Genomic DNA, 25,243 nt, shown 5'->3' with positions numbered 1-25,243 from the left:
GTCTTAGCGGAAGTGGCAAGTTATTAAATTACTGTGTGTGTGTTTTTGTGTTAGCCTCAGTTGTGAACTTGTGATGCTAGCTGAACTTTAGCTCATAGTATTATCAAGTCACGAGGTTAGCTTGTCATCAAACTTTTGTTTGAGCATCGTTGTTAGCACTAAAAATGCTAATTGAACAAAAGTTTTAGCTTGGTTAGCTAGGTTTAAAAATGTGTGTGTAAGCGTAACTTTTGTAAAAGTGCAAACTGAATATTTGAGGATTTTTTTGCATAGTTACCTGGTTTTAAAAAAAAAATTGTGAGCGGCACCTCACTAACTAAACATTAGCTCCTAGTTTCAACGACGTAGCGCTCATTGCAGTAATGTATACATGTGAGCTGCCATCCTTCATCTCACTGCTTCTCGTCATGTTTTGCTTCATGCTGTTTTCCCAGTCGTCACCACCATTTAATTTCTCCATGGTTTTTCTTGTGTTGCCCTCCCTTCACTCCCTTCCCTATTGTTTTTTGGTTTGTTTGTTCTTTCTTCCTCCATCGCCTCCATCCAGTGTACTGCATCACCTCCCCCACCAAGGACGAGCGTTACCGAGCTCCTCCTCCCACTCCTCCAGGCTACCAGGGTCTGGCTCTGGGTGACGTCAAAGATGGAAGCAGCGGCGCTGTGTTGGTGGCGGTGACGGCGGTGTCGGGGCCGTCCACGAGGCCTCCCCACCTCAAACCGCCCGACTACAGCGTGGCCATGCAAAGGAGCAAACTGCTGCAGAGCCCGGGAGCCGCCGGGAGCCTGGCTGAGGCGCGGAGGCTCGCCGGCAGCCGTCTGGGAACGCGCGACATGGCCGACAGTGAGGACGGTACGTCATTGGTCATAAGCAAATTGATATGGCTTAGCATCATCGCTCTGTTATGTTAAACAAATGGTAGAGGGCAAAAAAAATAACGTAATAAGCGTACGTGAGGTACACATGGCCAAAACTCACACCGCGTTAGTCAACATGCAACATCCAGAAAACAGGCGGCCATTTCTATAGTCTTAGTCTGCCGACACCCACGTCACTCACCAGGATAAGTCCCGCCTTTTAAAGCCATACACAAAATGAAAAAATGTACCTCAAATGTGACATCCTCTTTGTTGTCTTCGTTGTCTTGCAGACGAACAAGTTTCCGCCGTGTAGACTTGTGGATGTCTGGAATGTGGACGATGGCTCAGCACAATTCTGACCTCCTCCTGGAACTCGTGCCTGCTTCCCTTGAAATCGTTATTTCCCTTGAAATAACGTTTTAAAGACTTCTGACCTAGGAGGGAAAAAAAAAGTTTGACCTTTTTTTTTTAATCATTTTAATTTTGCACCTCGCAACTAGCATCCCGTTTTCCTTACGACAAGATGGCCGACAGAAGTCTCCCAGGATTACGCGTGGGACTTTCTATCACCGGTTTATGTCTCATTTTGTTGCCGACAACCCCCCCCCGAAACTCGTGCCTGCTTCACTTGAAAACAAGAAACTTTTGAAAGTCTTCAGACCAGGAAAAGAAAGAAAAAAGTTTGCTTGTAACTCTCATTGTATCATTTTTATTTTGCACCACGACAGAATGAGTTGAAGGCAACTTATGGGAGCACTTAACTGTTCTTGGATAAAAAAAAATGGCCGCCTCCTGAAGCTAGCTACGGCGTGCTACCTCCTGGACCTTTTAGGGGCAAAAAAACTACTTATTATTTTGTTTTTTGTTTTGTTTTTTTAAAGCGCAGACAAACGAAGGGGACGGGGGAAAGGAGTGTTTTGTTTACAGTGTTGATTGGATGAGAGCGCTAGCCCCACCCCCTTTTATTTAATGGCAGCCAAACAGGAAGTGCGTCTCCACTGCCGTGTTCAGCGCACAGAAAAGGATTGGTCTTCCTGTGCCACCTGACGTCCACTCCTTTAGCATCGTTCGGAAGACTTGAACATGTTTGCATATTATGTATAAATACATGAATGAAAACGTGTATATATATATATATATATATTTTTTTTTTTTTTTTTTTTTTGTCGTTGGTTTTACCGTAAATTAATGATAGTGTATAGATGACAGACTGTGGACTATTTTGGAATATTTTGTTACACAAAATACGTTTTTATTTTCTTTGCTAGCTCCTCGCTTCTGCTTCTTGTAGTTGTGTAGATGCTGCTTGTGTGTGTGTGTTGGGGGGGCAGGGATGATATTTTTATTGCTTTATTTATCTCAGCCCATAACAAAAAGGTCTCAACTGCCTTGTCTAATTTCCTGGGTCTCTTCACCGTCTGTGTGGGTCTCCCAGGATCCCTTGTGGGTTTCTTGGGTCTACCTGCCCACTGTTTTAGCACTCCTGGACCTCCTGGGGCCCTCCCAGTGAGTGTCCCCACAATTCTTTGTCATATAAACACCCCTAATAGATCACCAGCTGGACCTCACGGGTCCGCTTGGTGCATTTTTAGCTTTGACCTTTGTGGGTCCTTTGTGGTCACTTTACCCCTCCTTTTATGTCACAGGGACTCCTTGTGGCTCTCCACTTGGTACCCAGGTGGGTCTCGAGACCCCTGGCATGCTTTCTTGGCCCCCTAGTAGGCCTTCCAGGTCTCCTGGACCCCTCATGTGTGTTATTTTAGCCTGCTAAGGTCTGCTTATGGTTGTCCCGACACTCCAATAAACCCCATCACACCTCCAAGTAGTTCACCTGGACCTTTCACAGGCAACCCCCCCCCCCCCCCCCCCCTTTTTCTTTTTAGGTCAACAGGATCTAGGTTAGATCCTACACACGGACAGAGTCACCATTTTGACACTTTCTTCCTTTTTTTTTTTTTTTGCACAGCTCCATTCCCAAACCATGTGTCAGTATTAACCCTTCTCAGGTGTGAGTTTGTTCTGTACAAAGTGGATTCACGAATTTTTAAATCACCATGTAATTTTCCTGGCCCTCCATTTTACCCCCCACCCCACAAGGATGCAATAAGCGACGTGAATGAGAAGCGCTGACGAGGATGCACGATAAGCTGTAAAAGTGATGGCTGCACAAATAACGTCCCGTGTGTATTTACGTACAAGTGGCACTCATCTTGTTGCTGTTTTTTTATGTCTTTTACAAAGACGACTCCCTTTCGGCCTCGTACGCTTTGTATATGTATATTTTTTACCAGTGGATTGTACATAGTTGTTCTATTTTTGTTTAAGAGGATGTGTACAAAGGATTTAAAACAAAGAAGAACAAAGGACATTTTATTTCCTTTTAAGTCTACTGATAAGAATTTGGACGCTGAATAAAATCCTAAAATGGAAAAGCTGGCTTCATTATTGGGTTTGGGAAGGTATGTTCACTCCCTGGCATTGTTGATTAGGTAGGTCAGCTGATATATGTTCAGCTCATCAACAAGCTCTGCATAACGCTCCTGTTGATTGGAATCAGCTGTGTTGGAAGAGTGCAAAATGTCCAAAACCTGCTAGACTTCAGCCCTTGAAGACTGGTTTGCCCAACCCTGAGGTAGGTGATTTGATAGTTTTTTTTTGTTTGTTTTTTTTGTTTTTTTTTTTAGCATTAAATCCCATTAAATTATTTTGTGCATGGCCCTAATGACTTCAGAGATGTAAGCCATGCATGTAAACTGGCCGCCATCTTGTGTTCATATTTATTATTTAATGGCGTCGCATCCGTATGGTAAAGAACAGAACGATATTGGACTATTTGGCCCCAATTGCTACTACTTTTAATGTCTTTAATGCTTCCTGACGACATGTGAATTTAGAGCGCCACGGACATAAAATTGTGTTTTTAACTCTGCTGTATAAACTTATGAAACGACAATTTAGTAGTGACATGCCGCAGAGTTATCGATCACGTCTGCCTTTTCTTTATTTATTTTCTGGGTGTATAATGTTAGAAACGTCTACAAAGCGACAGTATTGATTCAAATCAGAGTTCTTCAGTTGCTGTTGTGTGTGTGGGGGGGTAAAAACTATTCGTCACAATAATGCGACAACATAAAGTCGCCCATTTTACGTTTACTACACAAGTCCAGAGTACTGGAGGGAAAGTCATTTTTTTGGTCGTTTTTGGTGTAATTAAGTATTCAAAAGGCTACACATTTTAGTCAATAAAACGATCTGAAAGTGGTGTTTTAAAGCTCTGCTAATGCTTGGCAAATTAGCACAAAACAAAACACACGTACAGTTCACACAAATAAACATTTCTATTATTTACACACGAAACTTCAACCTCATTTTGAAAGTTTTATGTTTTCCATTTTTATATATTCTCCCCTTAAACTTGACAGAGTGGAGGAACTGGAGACAAATGTCTTGTTTGTGCTCTTCAGACGTCCTTGCTTGGTCTCATGAAAGCTGACATTAGACAAGGAGACCACCACGGCTTCAAGGACGTGTTTTCTTGAGGTAAACACTGCAGGCACCAGTACTTATAATATTGAAAACAAAATCAGATAGGTACCACTTATATGTATTCTCACACAATCTGTCTTTCTTTATCTTGCTTTTCTTTTTTATAATTGCTGCTGTCAGCAAATCCGATAACTTTATTTTGCCGAGAACAATATTTTCGTGCAGTTCCCCCAGAGACCATCAGGGGGCAGTGCTGCTTTTCCATAAACACATCAGATTTGTTGCAGAAGGTCATTTTGTTTGTCCTGTTCCGATTATTGACATAATGGACTTTGGGAGAATGTTTATTTATGACATGATTTTAAAGGACAATTCTATCTCCAAAACAATTTTCAACCAATAGTAAGCAACGTAAATAAACTGTTGTTGCAAAACTTTGATAAATCACACTAGGTAATCACATGTTAAGGTATTCATAATTTTCATCATGTTGGAGTTCAAAGTTAACTGTTCACGTTCAACCCACCCAAAGTCCATAACTTCCAACTGAAAAAGATTTTGGTCTCTCGGTCCTGATGTATCACCTCTCAGCCTACTCTCTTAATTGGCACCAATACTAGCCAAGGTTGTTTCAATTATTTCATTTAATTTCAAACCTTGTTTGGTATCAGGAGAAGTAACTTTGTGTTTTCTGTAAGTGATGGGGGGGGGGGGGGAGAAAAGATTAAAATCGGATTTGAGTGGAAAAAGTAATTTCTAGACCATGTTGCCCAGGCTTATGGTGAATGCACGCATGCGTGATGGATTGCTATATGTCGACTCGTGTTAGCGGTGAGGCACCAACACCTGCCCGTGATGTGCGTGTTCGCACTTGGCACGCGGCAGCAGAGTGCAGATTACTGTCATGATGGGATGCTTCATCCTGTCTTCCCTCCCTTCTTTCTATATTTTCATGGCATATCACATGTCACGCAAGACGCTTCAGCGGATCTGCGTGGGCGCCTCTTTCGAGTATTTGTGGCTGGCCGTGTCGATAGCGAGGTGTCACCTTGGCTTGGCCTGCTGGCAAACCTCAAAATGCGGCTGAAAGGTTTTCATTCTTGAGAAAAATATCAACGGATTCCACTGTAAATCTTTAAATGACAGCCTCCCTGCTAAAAAACAAAGAAAATCGACATTTGTTCAGATCAAAATGCACTTGAACTTTTCAGGTTCTGGGTGCGGGATGATGATGATGATGTCATTATAGGATATGTGATGTACGATTTGAGCCCTTTTTGATTTGACTTTGGCTGAATTTTATTAGAAGAAATAATGAGAATCTGATGAATCTGTGCCTGTTGTGGAAGCTGTAGTGTGCAATAAGGAATAAAATGCAATCAACCGATTGGTTGATTGAAATATAACTGAAATTTTAAAAAATTAAATAGCTTTATCAAAGGCTGATCATATCGCCCCTTCCTCCTTGAATGAAGTCGATTGTTGACATTTAAGCAGCGAGTACAGCGTTAAGCGTCGAGATTCCGTCTGGGTTCATCATCCACCAATCAAATCCGATCCCGTCAGGACATTTTCACGCCGGAATCAAAGCTGCGGTTATCAAATGTCACCCCCCCACATCTCCCCAGCCTGTTCCTCCCAAAGGATCTTGGGTAATTTAGCAGATAATGAGCGCTCTGCCCGTGTCGCCGACGACTTCTGCTATCTTGGAAGCGCGAGGCACACTTATTAGCATAATTTGAGTTGCCGAATAGTTGCTCTATCTTGCACCTGCTGCGGCCTTTTCACGCGCCGACAAGCAGACAAAAGCAGATCCACCTAGGTGAGCAACCCCCCCACCATGGGATGATGACTCCATGCCCTGGTGCGCTGACTATGCATTATAACGTGGCGACTTCTTCTTTTAAAGCAGCACCTGTTCTAATTGTACCACTTACAATAACAAAAATGTCGCCAGCATGTCGTATAGTGTCGACTTTGATTGTTGGACCTTATGGATGCTTGTTTTCATACCACCAGTTTCACACACTTTGTCTGAATCCATCAATGCTCCCCATCCGCATACTGTTCCTTTTAGATTTGGTTGGTCCAGGTCTTGGATTATAGCGAGTCCTCGAGTTACGTCGGAGTTCCATTCCTACACTAGTGATGTAACCTGAATTTCGACCTTGAAAAAATTTTGAATTTTCCTCATTAAACTCAATATTTACATTAAAATAATTTACATAAAAATCTAAAATACATTAAAATTAGCTTCGTTTCCATGGTAATTGCTTTTCTTTTGGCTTGACCAACATTGATAGACGTAACTTTCTTCTTTGGGCCCTTGATGTGGGGGGAAAAAAAAAAAAAAAGAGGCAGAAGAAGCCAAAGATACTCACTCCCACAAGTGCTAGCACTAGCTAAGGGCTAAATAGCGGAGGGGAAAACACTGTGGGCTATATGGTGGACAAGGAGCCAAAATGGCGGACCGAGCGTAAATGTTACAAAGACGAAATGCCTTAGGACGAGTGCGCATTAACTCAAGGACTCCCTGTACTTGAATCTTCTAAATGGGAATCCAAACTAGTCTGCTGAAGCTTCTTTGATCGTCCCCTTTTTTTCTACAATCTTATCCTGTTCAGGGTCAGCCTTGTCGTGCCTCAGATATGACCTCCAAAAAGTGGCAAGTTCTTCCAAGACCTCAGTCCCGCTCGATTTGTGTATTACGCGCCCCTCTTAACTAGTCAAAGGAAGCAAACATTCACTACGTGATCATACCCTTTAGACCAGGGGTGTCCAAACTTTTTCATTTGAGGGCCACATACAGAAAATCGGAAGGACGCAAGGGCCACATAATGTTATGAAGAGAAATTGTTTAGTCCTAAAAATTGTACAAATAATGTATTTGTGCTTTTACATATTTAGAAAAATGCTACAGTATATAAACCATTTTATTTGTAATATGGTAGTAGGGTTATTATAGTTTTGGAATTTTTCATTTTTGTTACTTTTTATTAGTTTTCAGGGTGGTTCTGTTTTTATTAGTTTAGTTATTTAATAAATGTTTAGTTTTCGTTATTTTCAGTATTAGTATTATTTTTTTTTAAATGTGTATTACTTGTGCGCAATATTTAAAGGGGCTGTCTGTCGGATTCACTCAGGAAAATGCACTTTTTAAATACAGGATGTACATACTTTAACTTTCTCTCAGTCTACACATCTGTGTTTTTGTTCATCTTTTGTTGTAATTTCGTCCTAACCCCCACCTCCCCAGCCTGTATTTTGCCATTTTGTGTTTGTTTTGTAAACAGCGGGATGTTTCAGTGGAAAGACAGTGTTTACAACCCTCCAGTCAATCGCAGGGCAGGGGGTGGCGTGGCATAAACGGGGCAGGGCAAACGTGTCAGCTGCGTGACGTCACTCCCGCGGCAATTTGAAAGCACGCACCTTTTTTTTTTTTTTTTTTTTTCTTTTTTTTTCTTCGCTCACTCATTCACACACTAAGCTTCTGTGGGTGAGTGAGTGAAAAAAATAAATAAAATTCATGCATGCTTTCAAATTGCAGCGGGAGTGACGTCACGCAGCTGACACGTTCACTAGTCTTCAATCTTCTACAAGCTCTTCTGGGATTTAATTGATGGTTTTCTGCAAGTTAACAATTGCAGATCTTCAAGGACCACTCTTGTGCGTCTGTGTCGCAAACGTTCCCAAACTCTGAGCTCCTGTCCCGGCTGATTTGCGGGGAGAGAGGCAGGGTACACCCACGACCACTATTAAATAGATCCATTTTGACTTTTGTCAGTCATCCTATCTTAGGTGAATTTTTTTGTTCCAGCGTTGAGGTTTTAGCTGCCAGGCATCTGAATCATTTTTCATTCTGAAATATCAATACAATAAAATCATAATTCACTCAACTTAATGGCAAGTCAAGAGGTCAGGCAAAGGCCTTTAAAGAAAAAAAAAAAGCGTGCAGTTGCTTTCTTGCCTTGTGTGTTTACGGCCACAAGGTCGCATGTGACATTTCCAAGCAATCAATATCTGCTTATTGTGAGTGACATTTGCAAGAAGTCCCATAATTTTGTAATGGCTTGAAAATGTAACTGCGCTGACTGCGACTGTAAGCGGTCATCCCACACCGGCGAAATCTCTGCGCGTGAGCCGCACGATGACATGACGTGGTGGTGGAGTTTTGAGAAAGCAGCCGTCTAAAGATTGCCAATGCTCCGGGGGGGCCGCGGGAAAACGAGGAAATGAATCCACGACCTTGAGGTAGAAATGTCGCAGGCCTGTGGCGAATTGCACTAACCTGACAGTCTTGTTACAAATGAACGGCACAGTTACTTACTTGTTATTGAGGGGGAGACCTTTATTAGAAGGCTTGATTGGATGGAAGTGGGGCGAGACTCGATGTATCTGATCCGCGTTTCAGCCTCAACCTCATTAAGCTTTGCATCGAGAAGACATTTCGTAAATCTCTTTGGGTGCATTGAAAATCTGAAGTCGCTTACTTTTTGTTCTAATTAGAATGAATGTAGAGCTGGCGGTAACCTCCCCCAATGACACAGCAGCTTTCCCCCTTAAAAAAAAAAAACTAAGAGCAACAGGATTAAGCCTGCATATTGTGTGCGTCTTGGCATTTCTTTTGTTATTAATAATCTGCCGCATTGTGACACGTGGGGAGGGAAAAAATATCAATTTTCCTGACAAATAAAATGATCGCGGATGCTGCCAGTCAGCCGTGCCGCAGATGCTGATGATTTATTGTTTTTGTGTTAGAGGATTGAAAGTCAGGTCAGCTTGGCCATTAAAACAACATAAATCTATCTGTCCGTCTGTTTTTCTGTCTGTCTGGCTTGCTAGCGAGCTAACCTGGTTGTGGGGTTTAGCTTAGGACATGTGAAAGCCCTTTGAGCCTTTTTTTTTTTTTTTTTTTTTTTTGTGGTTGACTGATAAACTTGACCTTAACACATTGTGACATACTTCTAATGTAGTTACAAATTAATGCTTTTTATTTTTTTTTATTTTATTTATTTATTTTTGCTGTTTAACCGTATGTATGTACTAAAATGTACACTTTTTCTTTCTTTTCCAAACAAAAGCCATACAGTCCAAAGATCTATCGACTTTGGGCAATTGAGATCAAACCAGACAGACTTTATTTTTCATCTTTTTTTTTTTTTTTTAATCCCTGAATCGTCTCACGTTTATCGCAAAATCAGTTCCAATTTCATGCATGGGAAACTGTCTTTATTCTATATCTTTTTGCGCAACTATGCTTCCCGCCGGCATTGGCATCACAAAAGCAATACGTTTCCGCACACACTGTTCCAACGTGATAACAAACCTCAGTTCGCACGCGAGATGTGACTATTTTTTTTCTTCTTCTTCTCTCTTCGTCACAAAAAGTCACTCGGCTTATCTCCTGACGCTCTTCAATGCTCACGTTCTTACTCTTTGCTTGCTTTAGAAATAAAAAATAAATCTTTTTTTTTTTTTTTTTTAAAGTGTGAGGGAGGAATCAAACTCGACTCTGATTAAATTGTCTAAAGAGAAATAACCAGAACTGTACAGTAAGGCTAACACAATATGCTAAGGTTAGGTTTAGGGTCCAGTGTTAATGTGTTAGCGAAGGCTTTGTGTTGGGGCTAGCTTTAACCAATGTCAGACTAGAGTGACAAATTCACAGCAAACAAACTTCAACATGATATCCTGCTTTACATAAGTGATCCGATCAGGATATAAGCCATGAAAAGTGATCGTCAAAGTACTGTATACAGATACATTAGAAGCTAAATGAGTTTTGATGATGTTTGTACATTCAAAGCTACGTTAGCTAATGCAGCTTTTAAATGTAGTTTAGCTATCTAATCATCCTGTCAAATTCAGTCCCGGTACATTCTTGACTGACATCGGTGTAGCTGTTATTAGCTATAACTGCATTAGCATTAGCTTGAGTGGGTGGGTTTTGTACTCTCACCCTGCTTAAAAAAATTAAAAAAATCCTACAGTCTTGTCTGCTAATTTGCTGCTATGTTCAATTAGCGTAGCAGAGTGTGTCACACTGAGGTGAGTATTCCGAATTAGTTTATTTATTTGCACAACTTATTTTCCACCGTTAATACACTTCATCTCGTTTTTATGTACTCCCCCCAAAAAGTGCAGCATCCAGTTTTATAACAACAACATATTTGATGACTTAACTGTAAAGCTTTTACTCGAGTGGGGCAAAACAGTAATGTTAATAGAGATAATGGAAAGGGGGGGGGGGGGGGACACACATAAAAGCAAAAGGCATTGTCCTCCTTAACGCCTCGCACTAATGGCTTTGATTTGTCAGCCATGTTTAGCGAGCTGCGCACGTCGTCAAACATTGTTTTCCGCTAAGCGCCTAACATTTCAGGCATGACTCAGCACATTTTACCGGCAACTTTTTGTTTAGTTTGGACGAAGCGCAGCAGACGTTTTAAGTGTGCTAATGACTCGAGGCCAAACAATGCAAACAGATGGAGGAATATTTACCATATCACTAAAGTGACTTGTGCAAAGCTCTCATTGGCTGTAATCAGATTTGAACAAAGATGAAACAAAATCGTCACTACTGTATGACGTCACTATCTTACTTCCAAAAAATGGCAATATTACTTTTTAGTCATTAGAAGTCTGTTTGTTTATTAAACATATAAACAAGTAGCAGATACAAAAAAAATTAAAAGTAAGAAGAAACTTATGCAATCATTAGTGATAGGTTTTCAACTTCTTCCTACTCCCTTTGAACATGTAAACTATCTAGTCCTACCCCTTATTCCTTGTATCTTTTGACTTATTTCATTATTAACACAGTAAATTAATACATTTCAATAATAATAGTAATCCTGTTAGTGCATACAATTGCAGTTTAACACATACATACATTTGCCAATAGCAAATGTACATGAAATTCATAGGCATACACAAAAACAATAATACACCCTCATATACTCACATACCCAATTTTCATTACACTCATACTGATACATTGAAAACAATTACATTTCTGCAATTAGAAACATCATAAAAATACAGTACAAAAAAATGCAATTAAAAAAAAATATTAACTCAGTCTTGTAAACTCACTCTTTAAACTTCACTCTTCTAACATTATTCTCATTTTCTCACTCGTATCCTCCTGACTACCAGCAATTCAAATTTGTCCCCTGTAGTGGACCTTTTTAAACCTGAATATCTCCCACCTAGTGCATATGATTGAAGTAACTCCTTTTGTGCTCTATAGAGGACATTCAGAGCTTTCCAATGATACCAAATGTGTAGGGGTGGGGCTTTGCTACCTTTTTGATTCCATCATAAAACAAAATGGCTTCCCTCAGTGCAAGCACTTTTTAGGGAAGAGGAAAAGATAGTGTATAACACTTTTTATTGAACAAATTTAGGCTTTAAATGTTGTTAGCATGTTTTCTATAAGACTCTTGAGAACACAAAGTATTGTTTGAATCATTTTAACTGTATTTGAGCCTAGCATTTAAGTAAAAAAAAAAAAAAAAAAAAAGTCCTCTATAGTGGACACATCATAGCTTATATATATATATATATATATATATATATATATATATATATAATATATAATATATATGATTTTTTTTTTTTCCAAAAATTTCTTTTGCAGTATGCCAGTTACTTCACAAAGATTGGGGAATATCAAAATAAACATGATTGGACAATATATAGCGATTTTATTTTATTTTTTTCTTCGTAGTCAGGAGGATGACCTCTATCATCTGACCTCACTCTTAGTCATCACTTTGATGACCTCATTCCTTTGACCTCACATGACGTCACCCCAAAACACCTCAATTTGGTGGCCACCCATGACTTTACTCCTGTGACCTCACCTTTTTAACCTCACTCAGGTTCCTTGAAAGTTATTTTGTGGAGTGGGAGGGAGAAAAAAAAATTGGTCAACTTTATCCAAAAGCGCTAACTCCACACTAATGAAAAGTCTCTTCTTATCTCCCCCTCATGAATTTTAATACAGACGCGCCGATTACATTTGTGTAGATACTGCGCAGCCTTGTGGGGAGGGAGTGACAGAGGGGAGGTTACCGGCCCAGATTTCCCATTGTGAGCATGCGGAGGAGCGCTTATTGTTTCCTATGAATATATCAGCGGTGGCACCCAGCCAAGGATGAAGCCAAAAGAAAATTGTTGGGCTAAAGGGGCTAAGTGAAAATGACATCCAGTATCTCCACGTACATTTTTTACCATCTAGAACTTTCCAACTTGTTGCCTTTTGGGCAAAGATAAATAGTTTGTTCACCTTGATAGCGGGATCACTTTGTGTTTTCTCTCCTCCATCTGATCAAAAATGAAATATGGGAATTATTCTCCAGATGACCTATCACCTTTTATGCTTTGATGTGGAATAGAAAACTAAATAAAATGCACAATTCTGACTGGGAGGGAACTATTTGCATGCAGGTGAATGACTAAAATAAAATAATACCAAATAAAAAAGCTTAAATATCAGTATTTCCTCTGTAAAATGTCATTTGAACTAAAGAACAAACCCAAAATGTCTTCTTCTTTTAGATAAATTGATAGTAGCTAGATACTTTTGATATTAAAAATCTGCACACTTACTCAAATGTAATGTAATGTAAAAGTAAATAATTTCAGAACCTTTCCCCTACATTTGTGTGACCTATAACATGGAAAACTCAAATTTTTTTTTCTTTTCTTCTGACTTGGCACAGAAACCTCCAAACATCTGCTGGAAAGCAAAGAAAATTTTCCTACTACATCTGAAATGTATTTTGGGTCCATCAGAGGCACTTTTAATCGTGGCAGATTATGTGCAGATTTCATGATTGAATTGTGATTGGTTAATTCTGAACACTGCAACGTCCCCGTTATGAGGGTGTGCACATTTGTACATCATTATTGCAGTTGTTTATTTCCACTCTCGATTTATTTATTTTTAAATGAAGTTGTACAGGATTTGCGTCACATTAGCGCAGTGGTGTCCAAACTACGGCCCGGGGGGCATTTGCGGCCCGCCGTCCATTTTTCAGTGGCCCGCGACGTATGCTAAAAATGGCATTTGACTCATTCAGTTCAAATAAAATAAACAAAACAAAAATGTTTGGAGATGGTCAAAGTCAGAAGGGAGGGTACTGAAAAACAGGTGCCATTAAAGGTTATTTTAGTTAACTAAAGCTAATGAAAAAAACTAAAACTAAAATTGAAAAAAAAATGTTACCGAAATAAAATAAAAACGAAAATGTTTTTTAAAAAACGAAAACCAACTGAAACTACATATTATATTTACAAAACTAACCATAATTATAGCAAACGTCCTTCGTTTTAGTCTTTGGTAAATAATTTAATGCATGAGCCTTTGGGGATGACTTTAAATTTTTTATTTGTATTTTTTATTTTTTTTTATTTTAGTAGATTTATTCTGATATAAACTGGAATAATGACGTTTGAAAGTATGTCACACAGAAGTGTCATCTAGCAGCAGCCAATAGAAAAGCACCTTCAGATGACGTCGCTCCCATGTTTGTTTGTTTTTTAAATATTGCGCACAAGTAATACACATTTAAAAAAAAAAAAAAAAACTAATACTGAAACTAACAAACTAAACTAAAACTAAGCATTTTTTTTAAAGAACTAAACTAATAAAAACTAACAGAACCACCCTGAAAACTAATTAAAACTAACTAAAATGAAAAATTCCCAAACTTATAATGTAGCCCTACTGCCATATTACAAATAAATTGGTTTATATACTGTGGCATTTTTCTAAAGATGCAAAAGCACAAATTATTTGTACAATTTTTAGGACTAAACACAATTTCTCTTCATAACATTATGTGGCCCTTGTGTCCTTCTGATTTTTTGTATGTGGCCCTCAAATTGAAAAAGTTTGGACACCCCTGTATTAGCGGTAGGGAAAGTTTTGAAATAATTTATCTTGGTTCCAATCACAAAAAAATGATTTAAAAAAATACATTTGCTATTTTAAAAATAGGTTTTCATTTCTTGTAGTTCTGCATTTGTTTGTATGAAATATATATATATTTTTTTTTTTTTTTTTTTTTTTTTTTTTACCACCAAGACATCCTGCTGTATCAAACATCGTCGTCTGTTGCTTGCTTGCCTCTTCCTAAAATTCCCAAAAGCATCACCTGCTCCCAATTCCCACCTCATTTAGCGTCTGTGGCGACCGGGTCAGCTTGTCCTTGAGGAAGAGTCAAATCTGGGACTGGCGTTCCGTATATTTGCCAAGCAACCAGCTCGAGGCGGGGACATCTTTCCCATACACACGCATGTGCAAACACGGAGACAACAAACACCTTCTGGCCCGCTCATCTGCGCCCAAATACAACAGAAAGCAGTTTGGTGACTTTGTTTTGACTCCTTCAATTTTGCAATTACGACGGGAGGAAAAAAAGTCACGACCGCTTGCTGACCCCATCTCATGTTTTTTGGCTATTTCCAGCGCAAGAGTTGCCATATGCCACCATGGAGGTGTGATGATGCTGTGCCCGATAGATTACTTTCACCTCATCAGCTCGCACTCTCTTGGCAGAGGCCGACGGGACTTGCTCTCGGCGGGTTTGCTCTGCAGTGTGTGTTGGTGCGGAAGCAAGTTGTGGGAGGGGAAGGACGCAAAAGGTTGAGGTTGGCAAACGTCAGTAAGTGGAAACGATATCAAAAGTCGGCGGGTGTTGGAGCAAATTTGATCAGTTCCGTTTTAGCTTAATGCTAACAAACGATGTCAAACGCCATATAGACCCTTCCAGTGTGACGTCACGTTCAAGTGCGCCCCTAGCGGGGGGGGGGGGGGGGGGGTGTCAATGCGAGTGAATTAGAAAACAATCAGTGTGAGCTAGAAAATATGTCAAACAGCGATCAATGCTATGGTGTACTTGTGCGCGACAATGGTAATGGTAATGGCTCAAAGAGAGATGAGATCATCCTTTCGGTTACCGGCTGCACTTTTTTGCTCAAGTATTCAAGTAATATTGAACAAAAAGTTAAGGATTTAAGAAGATTGTCACAGCACTTTAACTCCGGCTTGATCTCTGCTGAGGAATGTGCCGTAAACATGTGGTCTCCTTGTTAGCAGCTAGCAAGCTAAGATTGCTTGAAGAATTCGATATACAGCAAGACGAGTATATCTGGACACAAACGATTTCATGAATGACAATTGACACCATGAAAGTAGTGATCGGCGTACTGTTTCAACCAATAACAACATACCTTAGGTTTCCACTTATACTTTGCGCTCCAACAAACTCAATTTTTTGTTGCTAGCGTCTCCAAACGGCTGGTTTCAATGAGTCGCAGTAATGCAGTGTCCTATTCAGGACGTTTTTTGTGACACTTGACATATTTCCCAACTTTTAACGAAAACGCTTGGCAAAAATCAAGCTTTCTACATTCATCTGTTATGGGATGTTTGCCCTCCAGGAGGCGCAGCGGGAGCTAAGCGTTGATATCAGCTGGATGGATCTATATGGGCTAACGAGTAGCATCGGTGTAGCATAGCATGGGTTGAACAATTACCCCTGAATCTAAGCAAAACCAAACAAACTGTTTACTTCTTTGCATTCCGTTCAAATACTACATTGCTGTACGTTTTTATAAAGTATGGAATAAAATGTTATTCAATATCCGCCACCCTTTGGTTCATTCGGCGCACGCAGTCTAACCTATGCATCCATTTACGCGTCGATGTACTCCCACGCCGTTTTGCTTGCTGCCAACCTGTTGATTTGATTTCTTATGGAAATTATTTTCGTTTGCTAACGTTTGCGTCTCCAATTCTAAAGGGGGGAAAGCTAACGTGACCTTTTTTCACTTTGTTGCCATGGTGAATGGAGATCTCAGGGAAAGATGTCGTTTTGTTGTGGTCATGCAAGCTCTTTACTTGAGGTGAGCATAACGACGGGTGATTTGAACCGATTCTGTAACCAGATACCCGGTTTCACATCTCAGGGTAAGTCAACTCACAGTTCAGCTTTAGACTACGATTATGATTCACACTCCATGATACAATCTCCTCGGGACAACTAATGTGTATCCATTGAATTTACTTGGCGTTAAGCATCCAATCAATTCCAGTTTGGCATATGTGAGAAATCTGTTTCCATTTTTCCAGTCTTCCTTATCAGGTGTCACTCTTGGCTTGTAGTCTTGTTGAAATAGATCAAATGCTACGTATGGTTTGCTCAAGTGTAGCACTTTTCTTCAGATAAGTGAGATGGCGGAATAAAATGGCTACCTATAAGTTGTTCCTGTCCTACATATTGCCATCACATTATGTATTTATTTATTTGACCATGTAGTGTCACATAAAAAAAAAAAAAAAAAAAAAAAAAAGGCATGAATGTGCTGACTTGCACTGACACCAAATGTTGAGGACTTGAGTGGGAGCAGATTTGTTCTTCCAAGGTCAGGGGCAATGCAATTTGAACTTGTCAGTTACCAGGCAGCCATTGGAGAGAAGAGAGGGGGAAAAAAAAGGTTGTTTTTCCCTCTCTCTCTGTGGCGGGTTCACTTCATGTCGCAATTTTTGACGCGGCTTTCATTAGATGGTGCCGCTATTCCTAATGAGGTGGCCTGCATGTTTGCGTTTTTTTTTTTTTTTTTTTTTTTTCTTCTCTTCATCCGTTAGCATCCACAATCTTCTCCCAGGCCAGATTTCCAGTGTGATGACTCACTCCATGTTTTTTTTGCACATCATTCACAAATCGCAAAGAGAAGTTTGTCATGTGACGCCTCCGCGGTGTGTTTGTTGTCTTCCACAACAAATGTCTGAAATAGTTGTTTACCTTCCTCTATAGAAGCGGAGGTTAGGGATTCTTTGGCGTCTAAAAATAAAGCTTGCCAGCTCTGCCGATTTTCTGCATTCACGCCCATTTGATAGCAAGCTCCAATACAAAACTAAAACTAAACTAGAGCTGTCAAAAGTAAATTGATTTATCAAAGTAATCAACTATTTTAATAATCGAGTAATGGTTTGGAGCCATTTTTTTTCCAATTTAAAAATGTCAAAATCCTCTGATTTCAGCATATCAACATGAATTGTTCACTGATTTCTGTCATCCTTCATAAAAGAAGACTTATTTCTGAGTTTAATCAAAATAAGACATTTGCAAACATCTGTTTTTACTTTGGAAAACAATGACCAAACCAGTAACATTACAAATTCAATCCAACCTTGTTTTTAATCATTATACAAATACAAAGTATGAAATAAACAGCAATCACTAGTTGATAAACAATCGGGGAAAAAATATTTTTGTAATACACTTGAGTAAAATGAGTCTGATTAATTGAACCTAGAAATATTCAATAGTGGCGGCACTAAACTAATCCTTGCCAATAATCCCCATCCATATTAAACATAACCATAATATAGCCTTAATCTAATCTAACCTCATTTCCGTACTTTCAGACGGGCAAATTGTAAATCGGCCGATTAGAAGATGCTAAAAACACTTGAAATTAGTCTTAACCAAAGGTTATTTTAGCTAACTAAAACTAAAATTAAACAACTTCGTTAGTGAAATAAAATGAAAACGAAAATGCTTTAGAAAAAAAAAAAAGAAAGAAGAAGAAAACTGAAACTACATTTTACATTTACAAAACTAACTACCAAGTAATTACAGCAAAAATGTGCTTCGTTTTAGTCTTTGGTAATTAATTTTAATACATGAGCCTTTGGGGAGGATTTTAAATGTGATTTTTAAAGTAGATTTATTTTGATATTAACTTAAAAAGGACGTTTGAAGGAAATGTCATCTAGCAGCAGCTAATAGAAAAGCACCTTCAGATGACGTCGCTCCCAAGGTATTTGTTAAATATTGCGCAGAAGTAAAATGTAAAAAAATAATAAGAAAACTAATACTGAAACTAACTAAAACAAAACTTTTATCAAATAACTAAAACTAGCAGAACCCTAATAAAAACTATTTAAAAAAAAAAATAAAATACTCAAAACGAAATCAAAACTAAAATGAAAATTCCAAAATTATAATAACACTGGTCTTCACCCTTTTGACGTCATTATGACAAACCTCAACATGACACAAACCTAAACCTAACCCCTATTGAATAAACTCACAATCATACATTCAATCTATAATATATAGATGGATAAGTGAGGGTAATACGGTCATGTCCGGATGTGAAATAGTTGGGTAGGCACTCTACAACTAAAATGATTGCTGGGATGATGCTACTCCCCGTCGGAAGCCTTTTAATGGCAATTCCGGGCTCCTCTGGGACCACGGCGGAAAAGTACCTGCACTCCCGTCTCATCACAAAATGGAGGGGAGTCGCCGGTTAAGAGAGGACCTGCTGATGATTTCAGCTCTCAAGCTGTTAGCAATGGTTTTTTAATCGTTGCTAATAGCATTGTGGTTAACGCAAGAGGTTTTCGCCTACCCCCTCCAACATTATCTCCGTCCCACCTCCTCAATATCTCTTTCACTTACCGTCCTTCACGTTCACCTGCACCACTTATGATTTTTAAAGTCTCCCCCCGCTTCACCTTTTCCAAACAAACCGACCACCGTACTCGGCGGCACCGCGCGCCGACGTTTTAGCTGCTGAATTGGCAATTTAGAGTGGGGAGTAAATGAGATGACGGGTAAGCGGAACGTTTGCAAGGACAACCGCATTCACGTACGAGCTATATATTAAAAGTCGAGAAAGAATCCTTTTTAGGATCATCCTCCTCCGCCGCCACCCCTGCTCCCCCGAGTGAAAGACCTCCTGCTGGGACCTTGTCGCTCCATCGTGGTTGCCGGTGCTGACTATCAGTGGAAGCTCAGCATTGTGAGCGCTCCGCATTCCTGTCGCTACCCCGCTGCGACGGCGTACGCGCGCAAAACCTCCAGTCAGACGCTCTGTCAGGAACGTGGCAAGAGCGTCAAAGTCAAATGTTTGTTCTTCTTTGGGAGGTTAACACTTTTTTTTTTTTTTCTCTCTCTTTTCTGCTGAAGGAAGGCGTTTTGAGAGGGATTGAGAAGGTCTTCGACTTGTATCTTCACGCGACGAGCGGGTTCTAACAGTTGTGGAAAACCAGAATCACAACAATGCAACCTTTTTTTCTTTTTTTTTTTTTGTCGTCGAAAGGATGTTTTTAAAATGACAATTATGGCCTCATTTAAAAAAATATATATTTTAAATTATATTTTTAATGACTTTTTGAAGAATAAAAATTCAGTGGGTCAAACTGACTACACGTAGTCTTAACCTAATCCAGAATTCATATTTTTAACCTAACCCTAATCCTTACTGTAAATTTAGCACTAATCCAACCACATGAACTGATGGTACATTAATTGCTATTAACTAATTCTATTCTAATATTGTTGTAATTATTATTCAAATTCTACGAAACTAATTCTATCCTACTAAATTAATTCTACTCTAACCCAACCCTTGACTAGAGATAGACCGATGTTTTTTTCCGGGCTGATACCTATACCTGATTAGTCGTCAAGGTAGCCGATAATTAATATTTGCGGTTGATTGTTAATTTTCAGTAAAAAGAAAAAATTGTGTGGGGGGGGCATTAATGGTGTCAAAAAATTTTAAAATACAAATGCCATTCTTGACTTTGGAGTTGTCTTAAAGCATGTTTATGAAACAATTTTTCATGCTTTTTAAATTGTAGGAGTTTTTTTGTTTTGTTTTTTCCCCCCTTTCTTTCTTTTTCTTTCTTTCTTAGACAATGGGGTATATGCCACAGAAGAGGCGCGACATGATTTTGTATATCAGTTTGTTTCCGGTCGCAAACCGAACCGGAAACAAACTGATGTGCAAAAACAGTCCCGCCTCTTCCGTGGCATATACCCCATTGACACCCTTTTTAAATTTCTAACAATGTTCAGGGAGCTTCCAAGGTTATCAGTACATCTTAAAATTAAAGGGAAACTTAAACGACTAAATAAATATCATAGCTCTCTATAGTTTTATATATTTATATATTTACATTTATGTATTTACGAAATTTAAAAATTCCTGAAATCTTAAACTTTCAAATTTCTTTGTTTTAATGTCAAACAAAAACAAATGGTTCAGAAGGTTCCCAGGGTCATCACACATAAAGTTAATTGAAATTTTAAATCGTAAATAGTTCCCTGAGAGTTTTAGATTGACCTTTTTATCTTTTATTTATTTATTTATTTTTGTATTTATTTTATTTTTTGGCTGATACTGATATTTATCAAAATGCCCAATACCCCTTAACCTTGCTCCTTGCAACATGAATTCTCACGGTATTTGTGAGTTCACAAACACCGGCGAATACATCTTGTACCGCTCCCACTGATAACCGCTGTTCCGAACCACTGCTGGTTTGGACCACTCACAGAGCGACACTGTGTTTGGGGGTGGGATATGCAACTGTGACGAAACCAGGAAGCCGGCGCTGACACCGGGGCTAATAAATAAACCCAACTTGAACAAATGGACGCTACAATTAATTTTGTTCTCACAGAATGACTCACCATTTCCTTGTTGAATGTTGAACAGCGAGAGGCGCTTCATGCATTTCTAACTGGTAAAATGTTCGTTCTTTCCCCCCTTTGGCAAGAACGAACACGAAATTTTCACCCGTGGCCGTGATTGGTGTACAAAGTTAGTGAACAAACGTGTAGAATGTTGCATCGTCCAATCAGCTCGACTTATTGTACAGAATGTCCCGCCTTTTCCCAACCAAATTACTGTTGAGAGGTACCAGATGGATTACATATCCATTGCCAGGTTAAATATCCCTACCCTTGACCCCAAACTGCACTACCCTTAGCCCCATGTTAACCAACCAAACCTCGTTACTCAACCCTAACCTAATTTAAGCTTAACCCGATCGCCAAACCAAATCTAAGCCTACCCTAAAGCTTTCTCTGCAAATCACTCTTAACTGTTCTAATTCGTGAAGATCCAAAGTAGGATTGTTCGCCCTTAGTGGACATCCGCTATATTCTCATTGCTGGCTGTTCATGTCCGCTTCCTAATATCCTAATAATCCCCAACGGTGCGGTGCAATTGCAAGGTATCAGAGGTTATCTTTATTAATAGTCTCTCAATGCCCATTTTGCATATCCTTTTAAAGAGCCTATTTGATATATGCTCAGAAAGCATGACATCATCCTGAGCACTGTAGCGAGATATTAGAAATCCATACACTCCAAACATGATGTATGACTCGACTGGCGGGAAATTGACTGGCGCTTTAGTGCGTTTTCTTTTTCACTGCGATGACAATAAAGGGGGGGGGTTGGTGGGTCACCGGCGACGAATCAAGAATAATTTGCGCGTTCACTACGCCGGAAAAGGTCAAAGCGCAAAGACGAAGGAGGAGGCGCTTACATTTTGATGAGGACGGATGGCGGAGGCGTACGCTCGTCAAAGGGGCTCAGGTGGCACAAGTTTGAATCCAGCCCCATTTTCAACACTTGTCACAGCCCGGAGATGTTTCCTCACACGTGTCATCGCGCCGATTTTTAAGGCAATTATCCACAACAGCTGATGACTGCTCGTGTTGGAAGTTTTTATTTTTATTTTTATTTTTATTTTTTTAAATTTTTTTCTCTCCAGCACTTTTCTGATGTTGTTAGGTGTTGGTCCATTATAGTTCTTGGCTGTAAAATGAATCTTGGGAGATATAAGAGTCTCGTCAAAACGTGTATTTAAATTTACACATTAACTTACGTTGAACTTTCAACAGTTGATCATGTGCAACGTCTGTCTTTGCCACATTCAGCTCAATTGGATCTAGTGCTGTCACTATCGAATGTTTTTATAATCAATAAATCTGTAGTTTATTCAGTCAATGAATCAACTAATGTATTTATTTAAATTTTGCATTAAAGTGCATTCCCCCCGATTACTATTTATTAACCTGTGATTGGTGTTTATTTCATACTTTGTATTAATAGTTATGATGATGATTATTATTAATCATTTTACAGTATTGGATTAGGCATTATGTACAAAGAATAAGTGTCATGTTATCCCCTGAATATAATTTTAAACTGATTAAGTATCAGAATTCGAACGTACAGTGTGGAACGCCATTATCCTTGGTCACGTGATCGTGATAACTTATCCCGTGCGTAAAACGAGAACCTCCTTCCACATTTCAGTGGGAGTTTGCTGACGTAATTGGCAAGAAAAGAAAAAAAAAAAAAAAAAAAAAAAAAAGACTTCTTCGATCCTAAATACTGCGCCAAATCTGTTCAAAGGAAAGTCCTCAACACGTCCCATTTCATGTCATTCTGTGTGGGGGTGGGGCGGTGGCCGCTCCTAATGTGGGCTAAAGCGTGCTTAGCACACGATATGTAGCTTAGCCTAGCAGAGTACAAGTTACCCGGATGTTTACTGTCCACTTAGACTCACCAGCGGTACGGATCTGCCAGTTTTTTTGTTATCTGGCTTTCAGTTGGAAACAAATCTTTGGTGTGTCCTCCGTGGCTGTACCACTTTTGAAGAAGTGCTTCTTTGTTGTAAGGCGAAATTCCACCTTTTTGATGTCCGCCGTGGGACACGATCCTTCCTCGTGATTCTCTTTTGACTGTCATTCATTCCATGTCATTCAATGTGTATTTTACGCACGCGATACGTCATGATGATCACGTGACTGTCCAAAATGCCCGATACAGTACTTGATGCAAAAATATTCATAAAAAGTGCTATCAAATCATAATTGCTCAACATAAATTGCCAATTTTTTTTCAGGGAAGAGTTGAAATTAACCATTTCACAGTTTTTCATATATGCTGAAATCAGAGGATTTGGATAATTAGAAAAAAAATGACTCCAAACAATTACTCAATTATTAAAATACTTGTTGATTAATTTGACAATTGATTACTTGTTAATTTTGACAGTTCTAATTGACTCCTAGATTGCCTCCAACTGGGCTCTTATCCTCCGGAACACGATATCAACACCATTCTACTCATCTTGTCTGTTTCTAAACGGGGATTAAAGTCACTTGTGGGAAATATTGTCCCTAGAGGCCCCCGAAAAGTCACTAAATTATCGACAATGTCCGAGTAAGAAATAAAGCCAGTCCATAAATGTTCCCATCTGGCCACGTTCCAGTGGCCACAATGCACATTGGAGTTGGCATTTGCGGTGTGTTCAGTGGAGTGGACAGGTGATGGGGTCGGGAAAGGACGCTTTAGCGAGCAGCCGAATCAAACGAGCAGCCGAAGGCGGCGACAGCGTTGACAGCTAATTGAATGCGAATCAAAAGGATGGACTCCGGACGAACGCTGTAAGGAGGCGTCTCGGTCTTGTCTATTCGTCACCGGCGTTGACGAATTTGATGCGGCGTTTTGTGTGGCGTTTGTTAACGGTGGAAAAACGGCGAGCGACGTGTCGCGTCGCCGCAGTAGTAACTGTGACGGACGTTGTAGCCTGACCGTCGTGATGGTTTTCAACGCCTGCTTGGATTCTTTATTATTAGCCACCAGCTCGAAATAGGAATGGTAGGAATGTCAATCATGAGTTGACTCACAAGCAATGGCGGCGTGGACACAGGAATCTGCCATTATGGTTTGAAGCGGACATTTTGTTTTTTTGTTTTTTTTTCTCGTTTCCAGGCATCCTACAGAGAATGAGAGATTTGGTGCAATTGCCATAAATTTTTATTTGTATTTAATAATAATGATAATGATGATAATAATAATAATGATGAATAATATTCATTTAATATGAAAATTGATTGGCATGCCTATTATTAATAGTGATAGACCAATGTTTTGTTTTTTTTCCCCTTTTTTTTTTTCTTTTTTTTCCCCTCCCCAAGGCCAATACTGATTATTAGTAGTCAAGGAGTCCAATAACCGATATTCAAGCCAATGTTAATTTGCAATAAAAGAGCAAATATTAGTATCAAAATGTATTATTATTATTATTATTATTAATTAATTAATTAAAAATATTATAAATATTATTAAAATATTAATTTCAAACATGAATAATTGACAGCTTTGTTTAGAAATTATAACAAAAATTGCATGGAGCCTCCAGGATCATCATCATGTGAGCTAAGTTTAAAAACTAAGCAAATATTTTTCTACTGTAAAGAGTTTTCCAAAATGTCACTATTTTATTTATTTTTTTAATTTTTAAAAATTAAAAATGTTGGGAGTTCCCAGTGTTGGCATTTTTTATTTATTTTTATTTTTTTTAATTTTATTTTTTTGATAAAGTGAACATTTTTAAATAAATCTTATTGAGTGACAATTGCATGACTTGGCTAATTTGGGGTTTGTGTTTATCATGAGTAGACACACAAACAAAGTATCAAGAAGCCATGCATGAAAACACAGAGCAAGTCTGCCATTTTGGCTTGAGGCGGCCACTTTGAAGTACGCTCCAAATTGTTCTAGCAATGATGTCCAATTGCTTCCAGTTTTAAACTACATAGATGGAAATTGCTAAATTGAGTTTTCATCGATGCAGCTGGTGGTGGCGATTATGATGCTTTCACGACTTCTGCAAAACTTCTTTCAACCTATTTACAAAGTTGTTGGCCTTTTCCACCACATCAGAGGAAGAACCTTATTGATTTTCAATCCTATCTATTTTTGTCCTCATCACTGAAATGTTCAGGTATTACTATTAATGCTACTAGTCACAATTTGATACAAATCTGGCTCCAATAAGCCAGGGACATATTGATTTTTAGAGGATATGTATGCCAGCTAACACCATGTTTTTGTTATTTTGTTCCCATCTCCAAACGTCTAAGCTATATTTTTCAAATCGAACCAAGATTGAATCTGAACACGTATTTTATGATCCTGTCAGACGCCAGTGAGTTTAATACACACTCATATGAACTGACAAAATAACAGAAGATCAACAATATGAAATGCTACCCGCA

General features: G+C 39.1%; 1 protein-coding gene and 1 long non-coding RNA gene across 4 annotated transcripts in view; both read left to right on the top strand.

The window, feature by feature from the left end:
* rapgef6 (Rap guanine nucleotide exchange factor (GEF) 6) overlaps positions 1-3,290 on the top strand; it is an 86,049-nt gene extending 82,759 nt beyond the window's left edge. The window contains 2 exon segments of the mRNA XM_077504662.1: positions 548-850; positions 1,149-3,290. Of these exon segments, the coding sequence (XP_077360788.1) occupies positions 548-850; positions 1,149-1,171 (326 nt within the window). The 3' untranslated portion in view covers positions 1,172-3,290.
* A 113-nt stretch (positions 3,291-3,403) lies between these two features.
* Positions 3,404-25,243, top strand: part of LOC144006450 (uncharacterized) — a 33,667-nt gene continuing 11,827 nt past the window's right edge. For all 3 annotated transcript variants that reach the window (XR_013279830.1, XR_013279831.1, XR_013279829.1), the window contains exons 1-2: positions 3,404-3,490; positions 4,281-4,398. This is a non-coding gene — a long non-coding RNA (uncharacterized LOC144006450). The remainder of the gene's footprint in view (positions 3,491-4,280; positions 4,399-25,243) is intronic.

The sequence above is a fragment of the Festucalex cinctus genome, chromosome 18 (genome assembly GCF_051991245.1).
Source record: "Festucalex cinctus isolate MCC-2025b chromosome 18, RoL_Fcin_1.0, whole genome shotgun sequence".
NCBI lineage: Eukaryota > Metazoa > Chordata > Actinopteri > Syngnathiformes > Syngnathidae > Festucalex > Festucalex cinctus.
The sequence above is the reverse complement of the archived record's forward strand: the minus strand, read 5'-3'. Positions and strand labels throughout refer to the sequence as shown.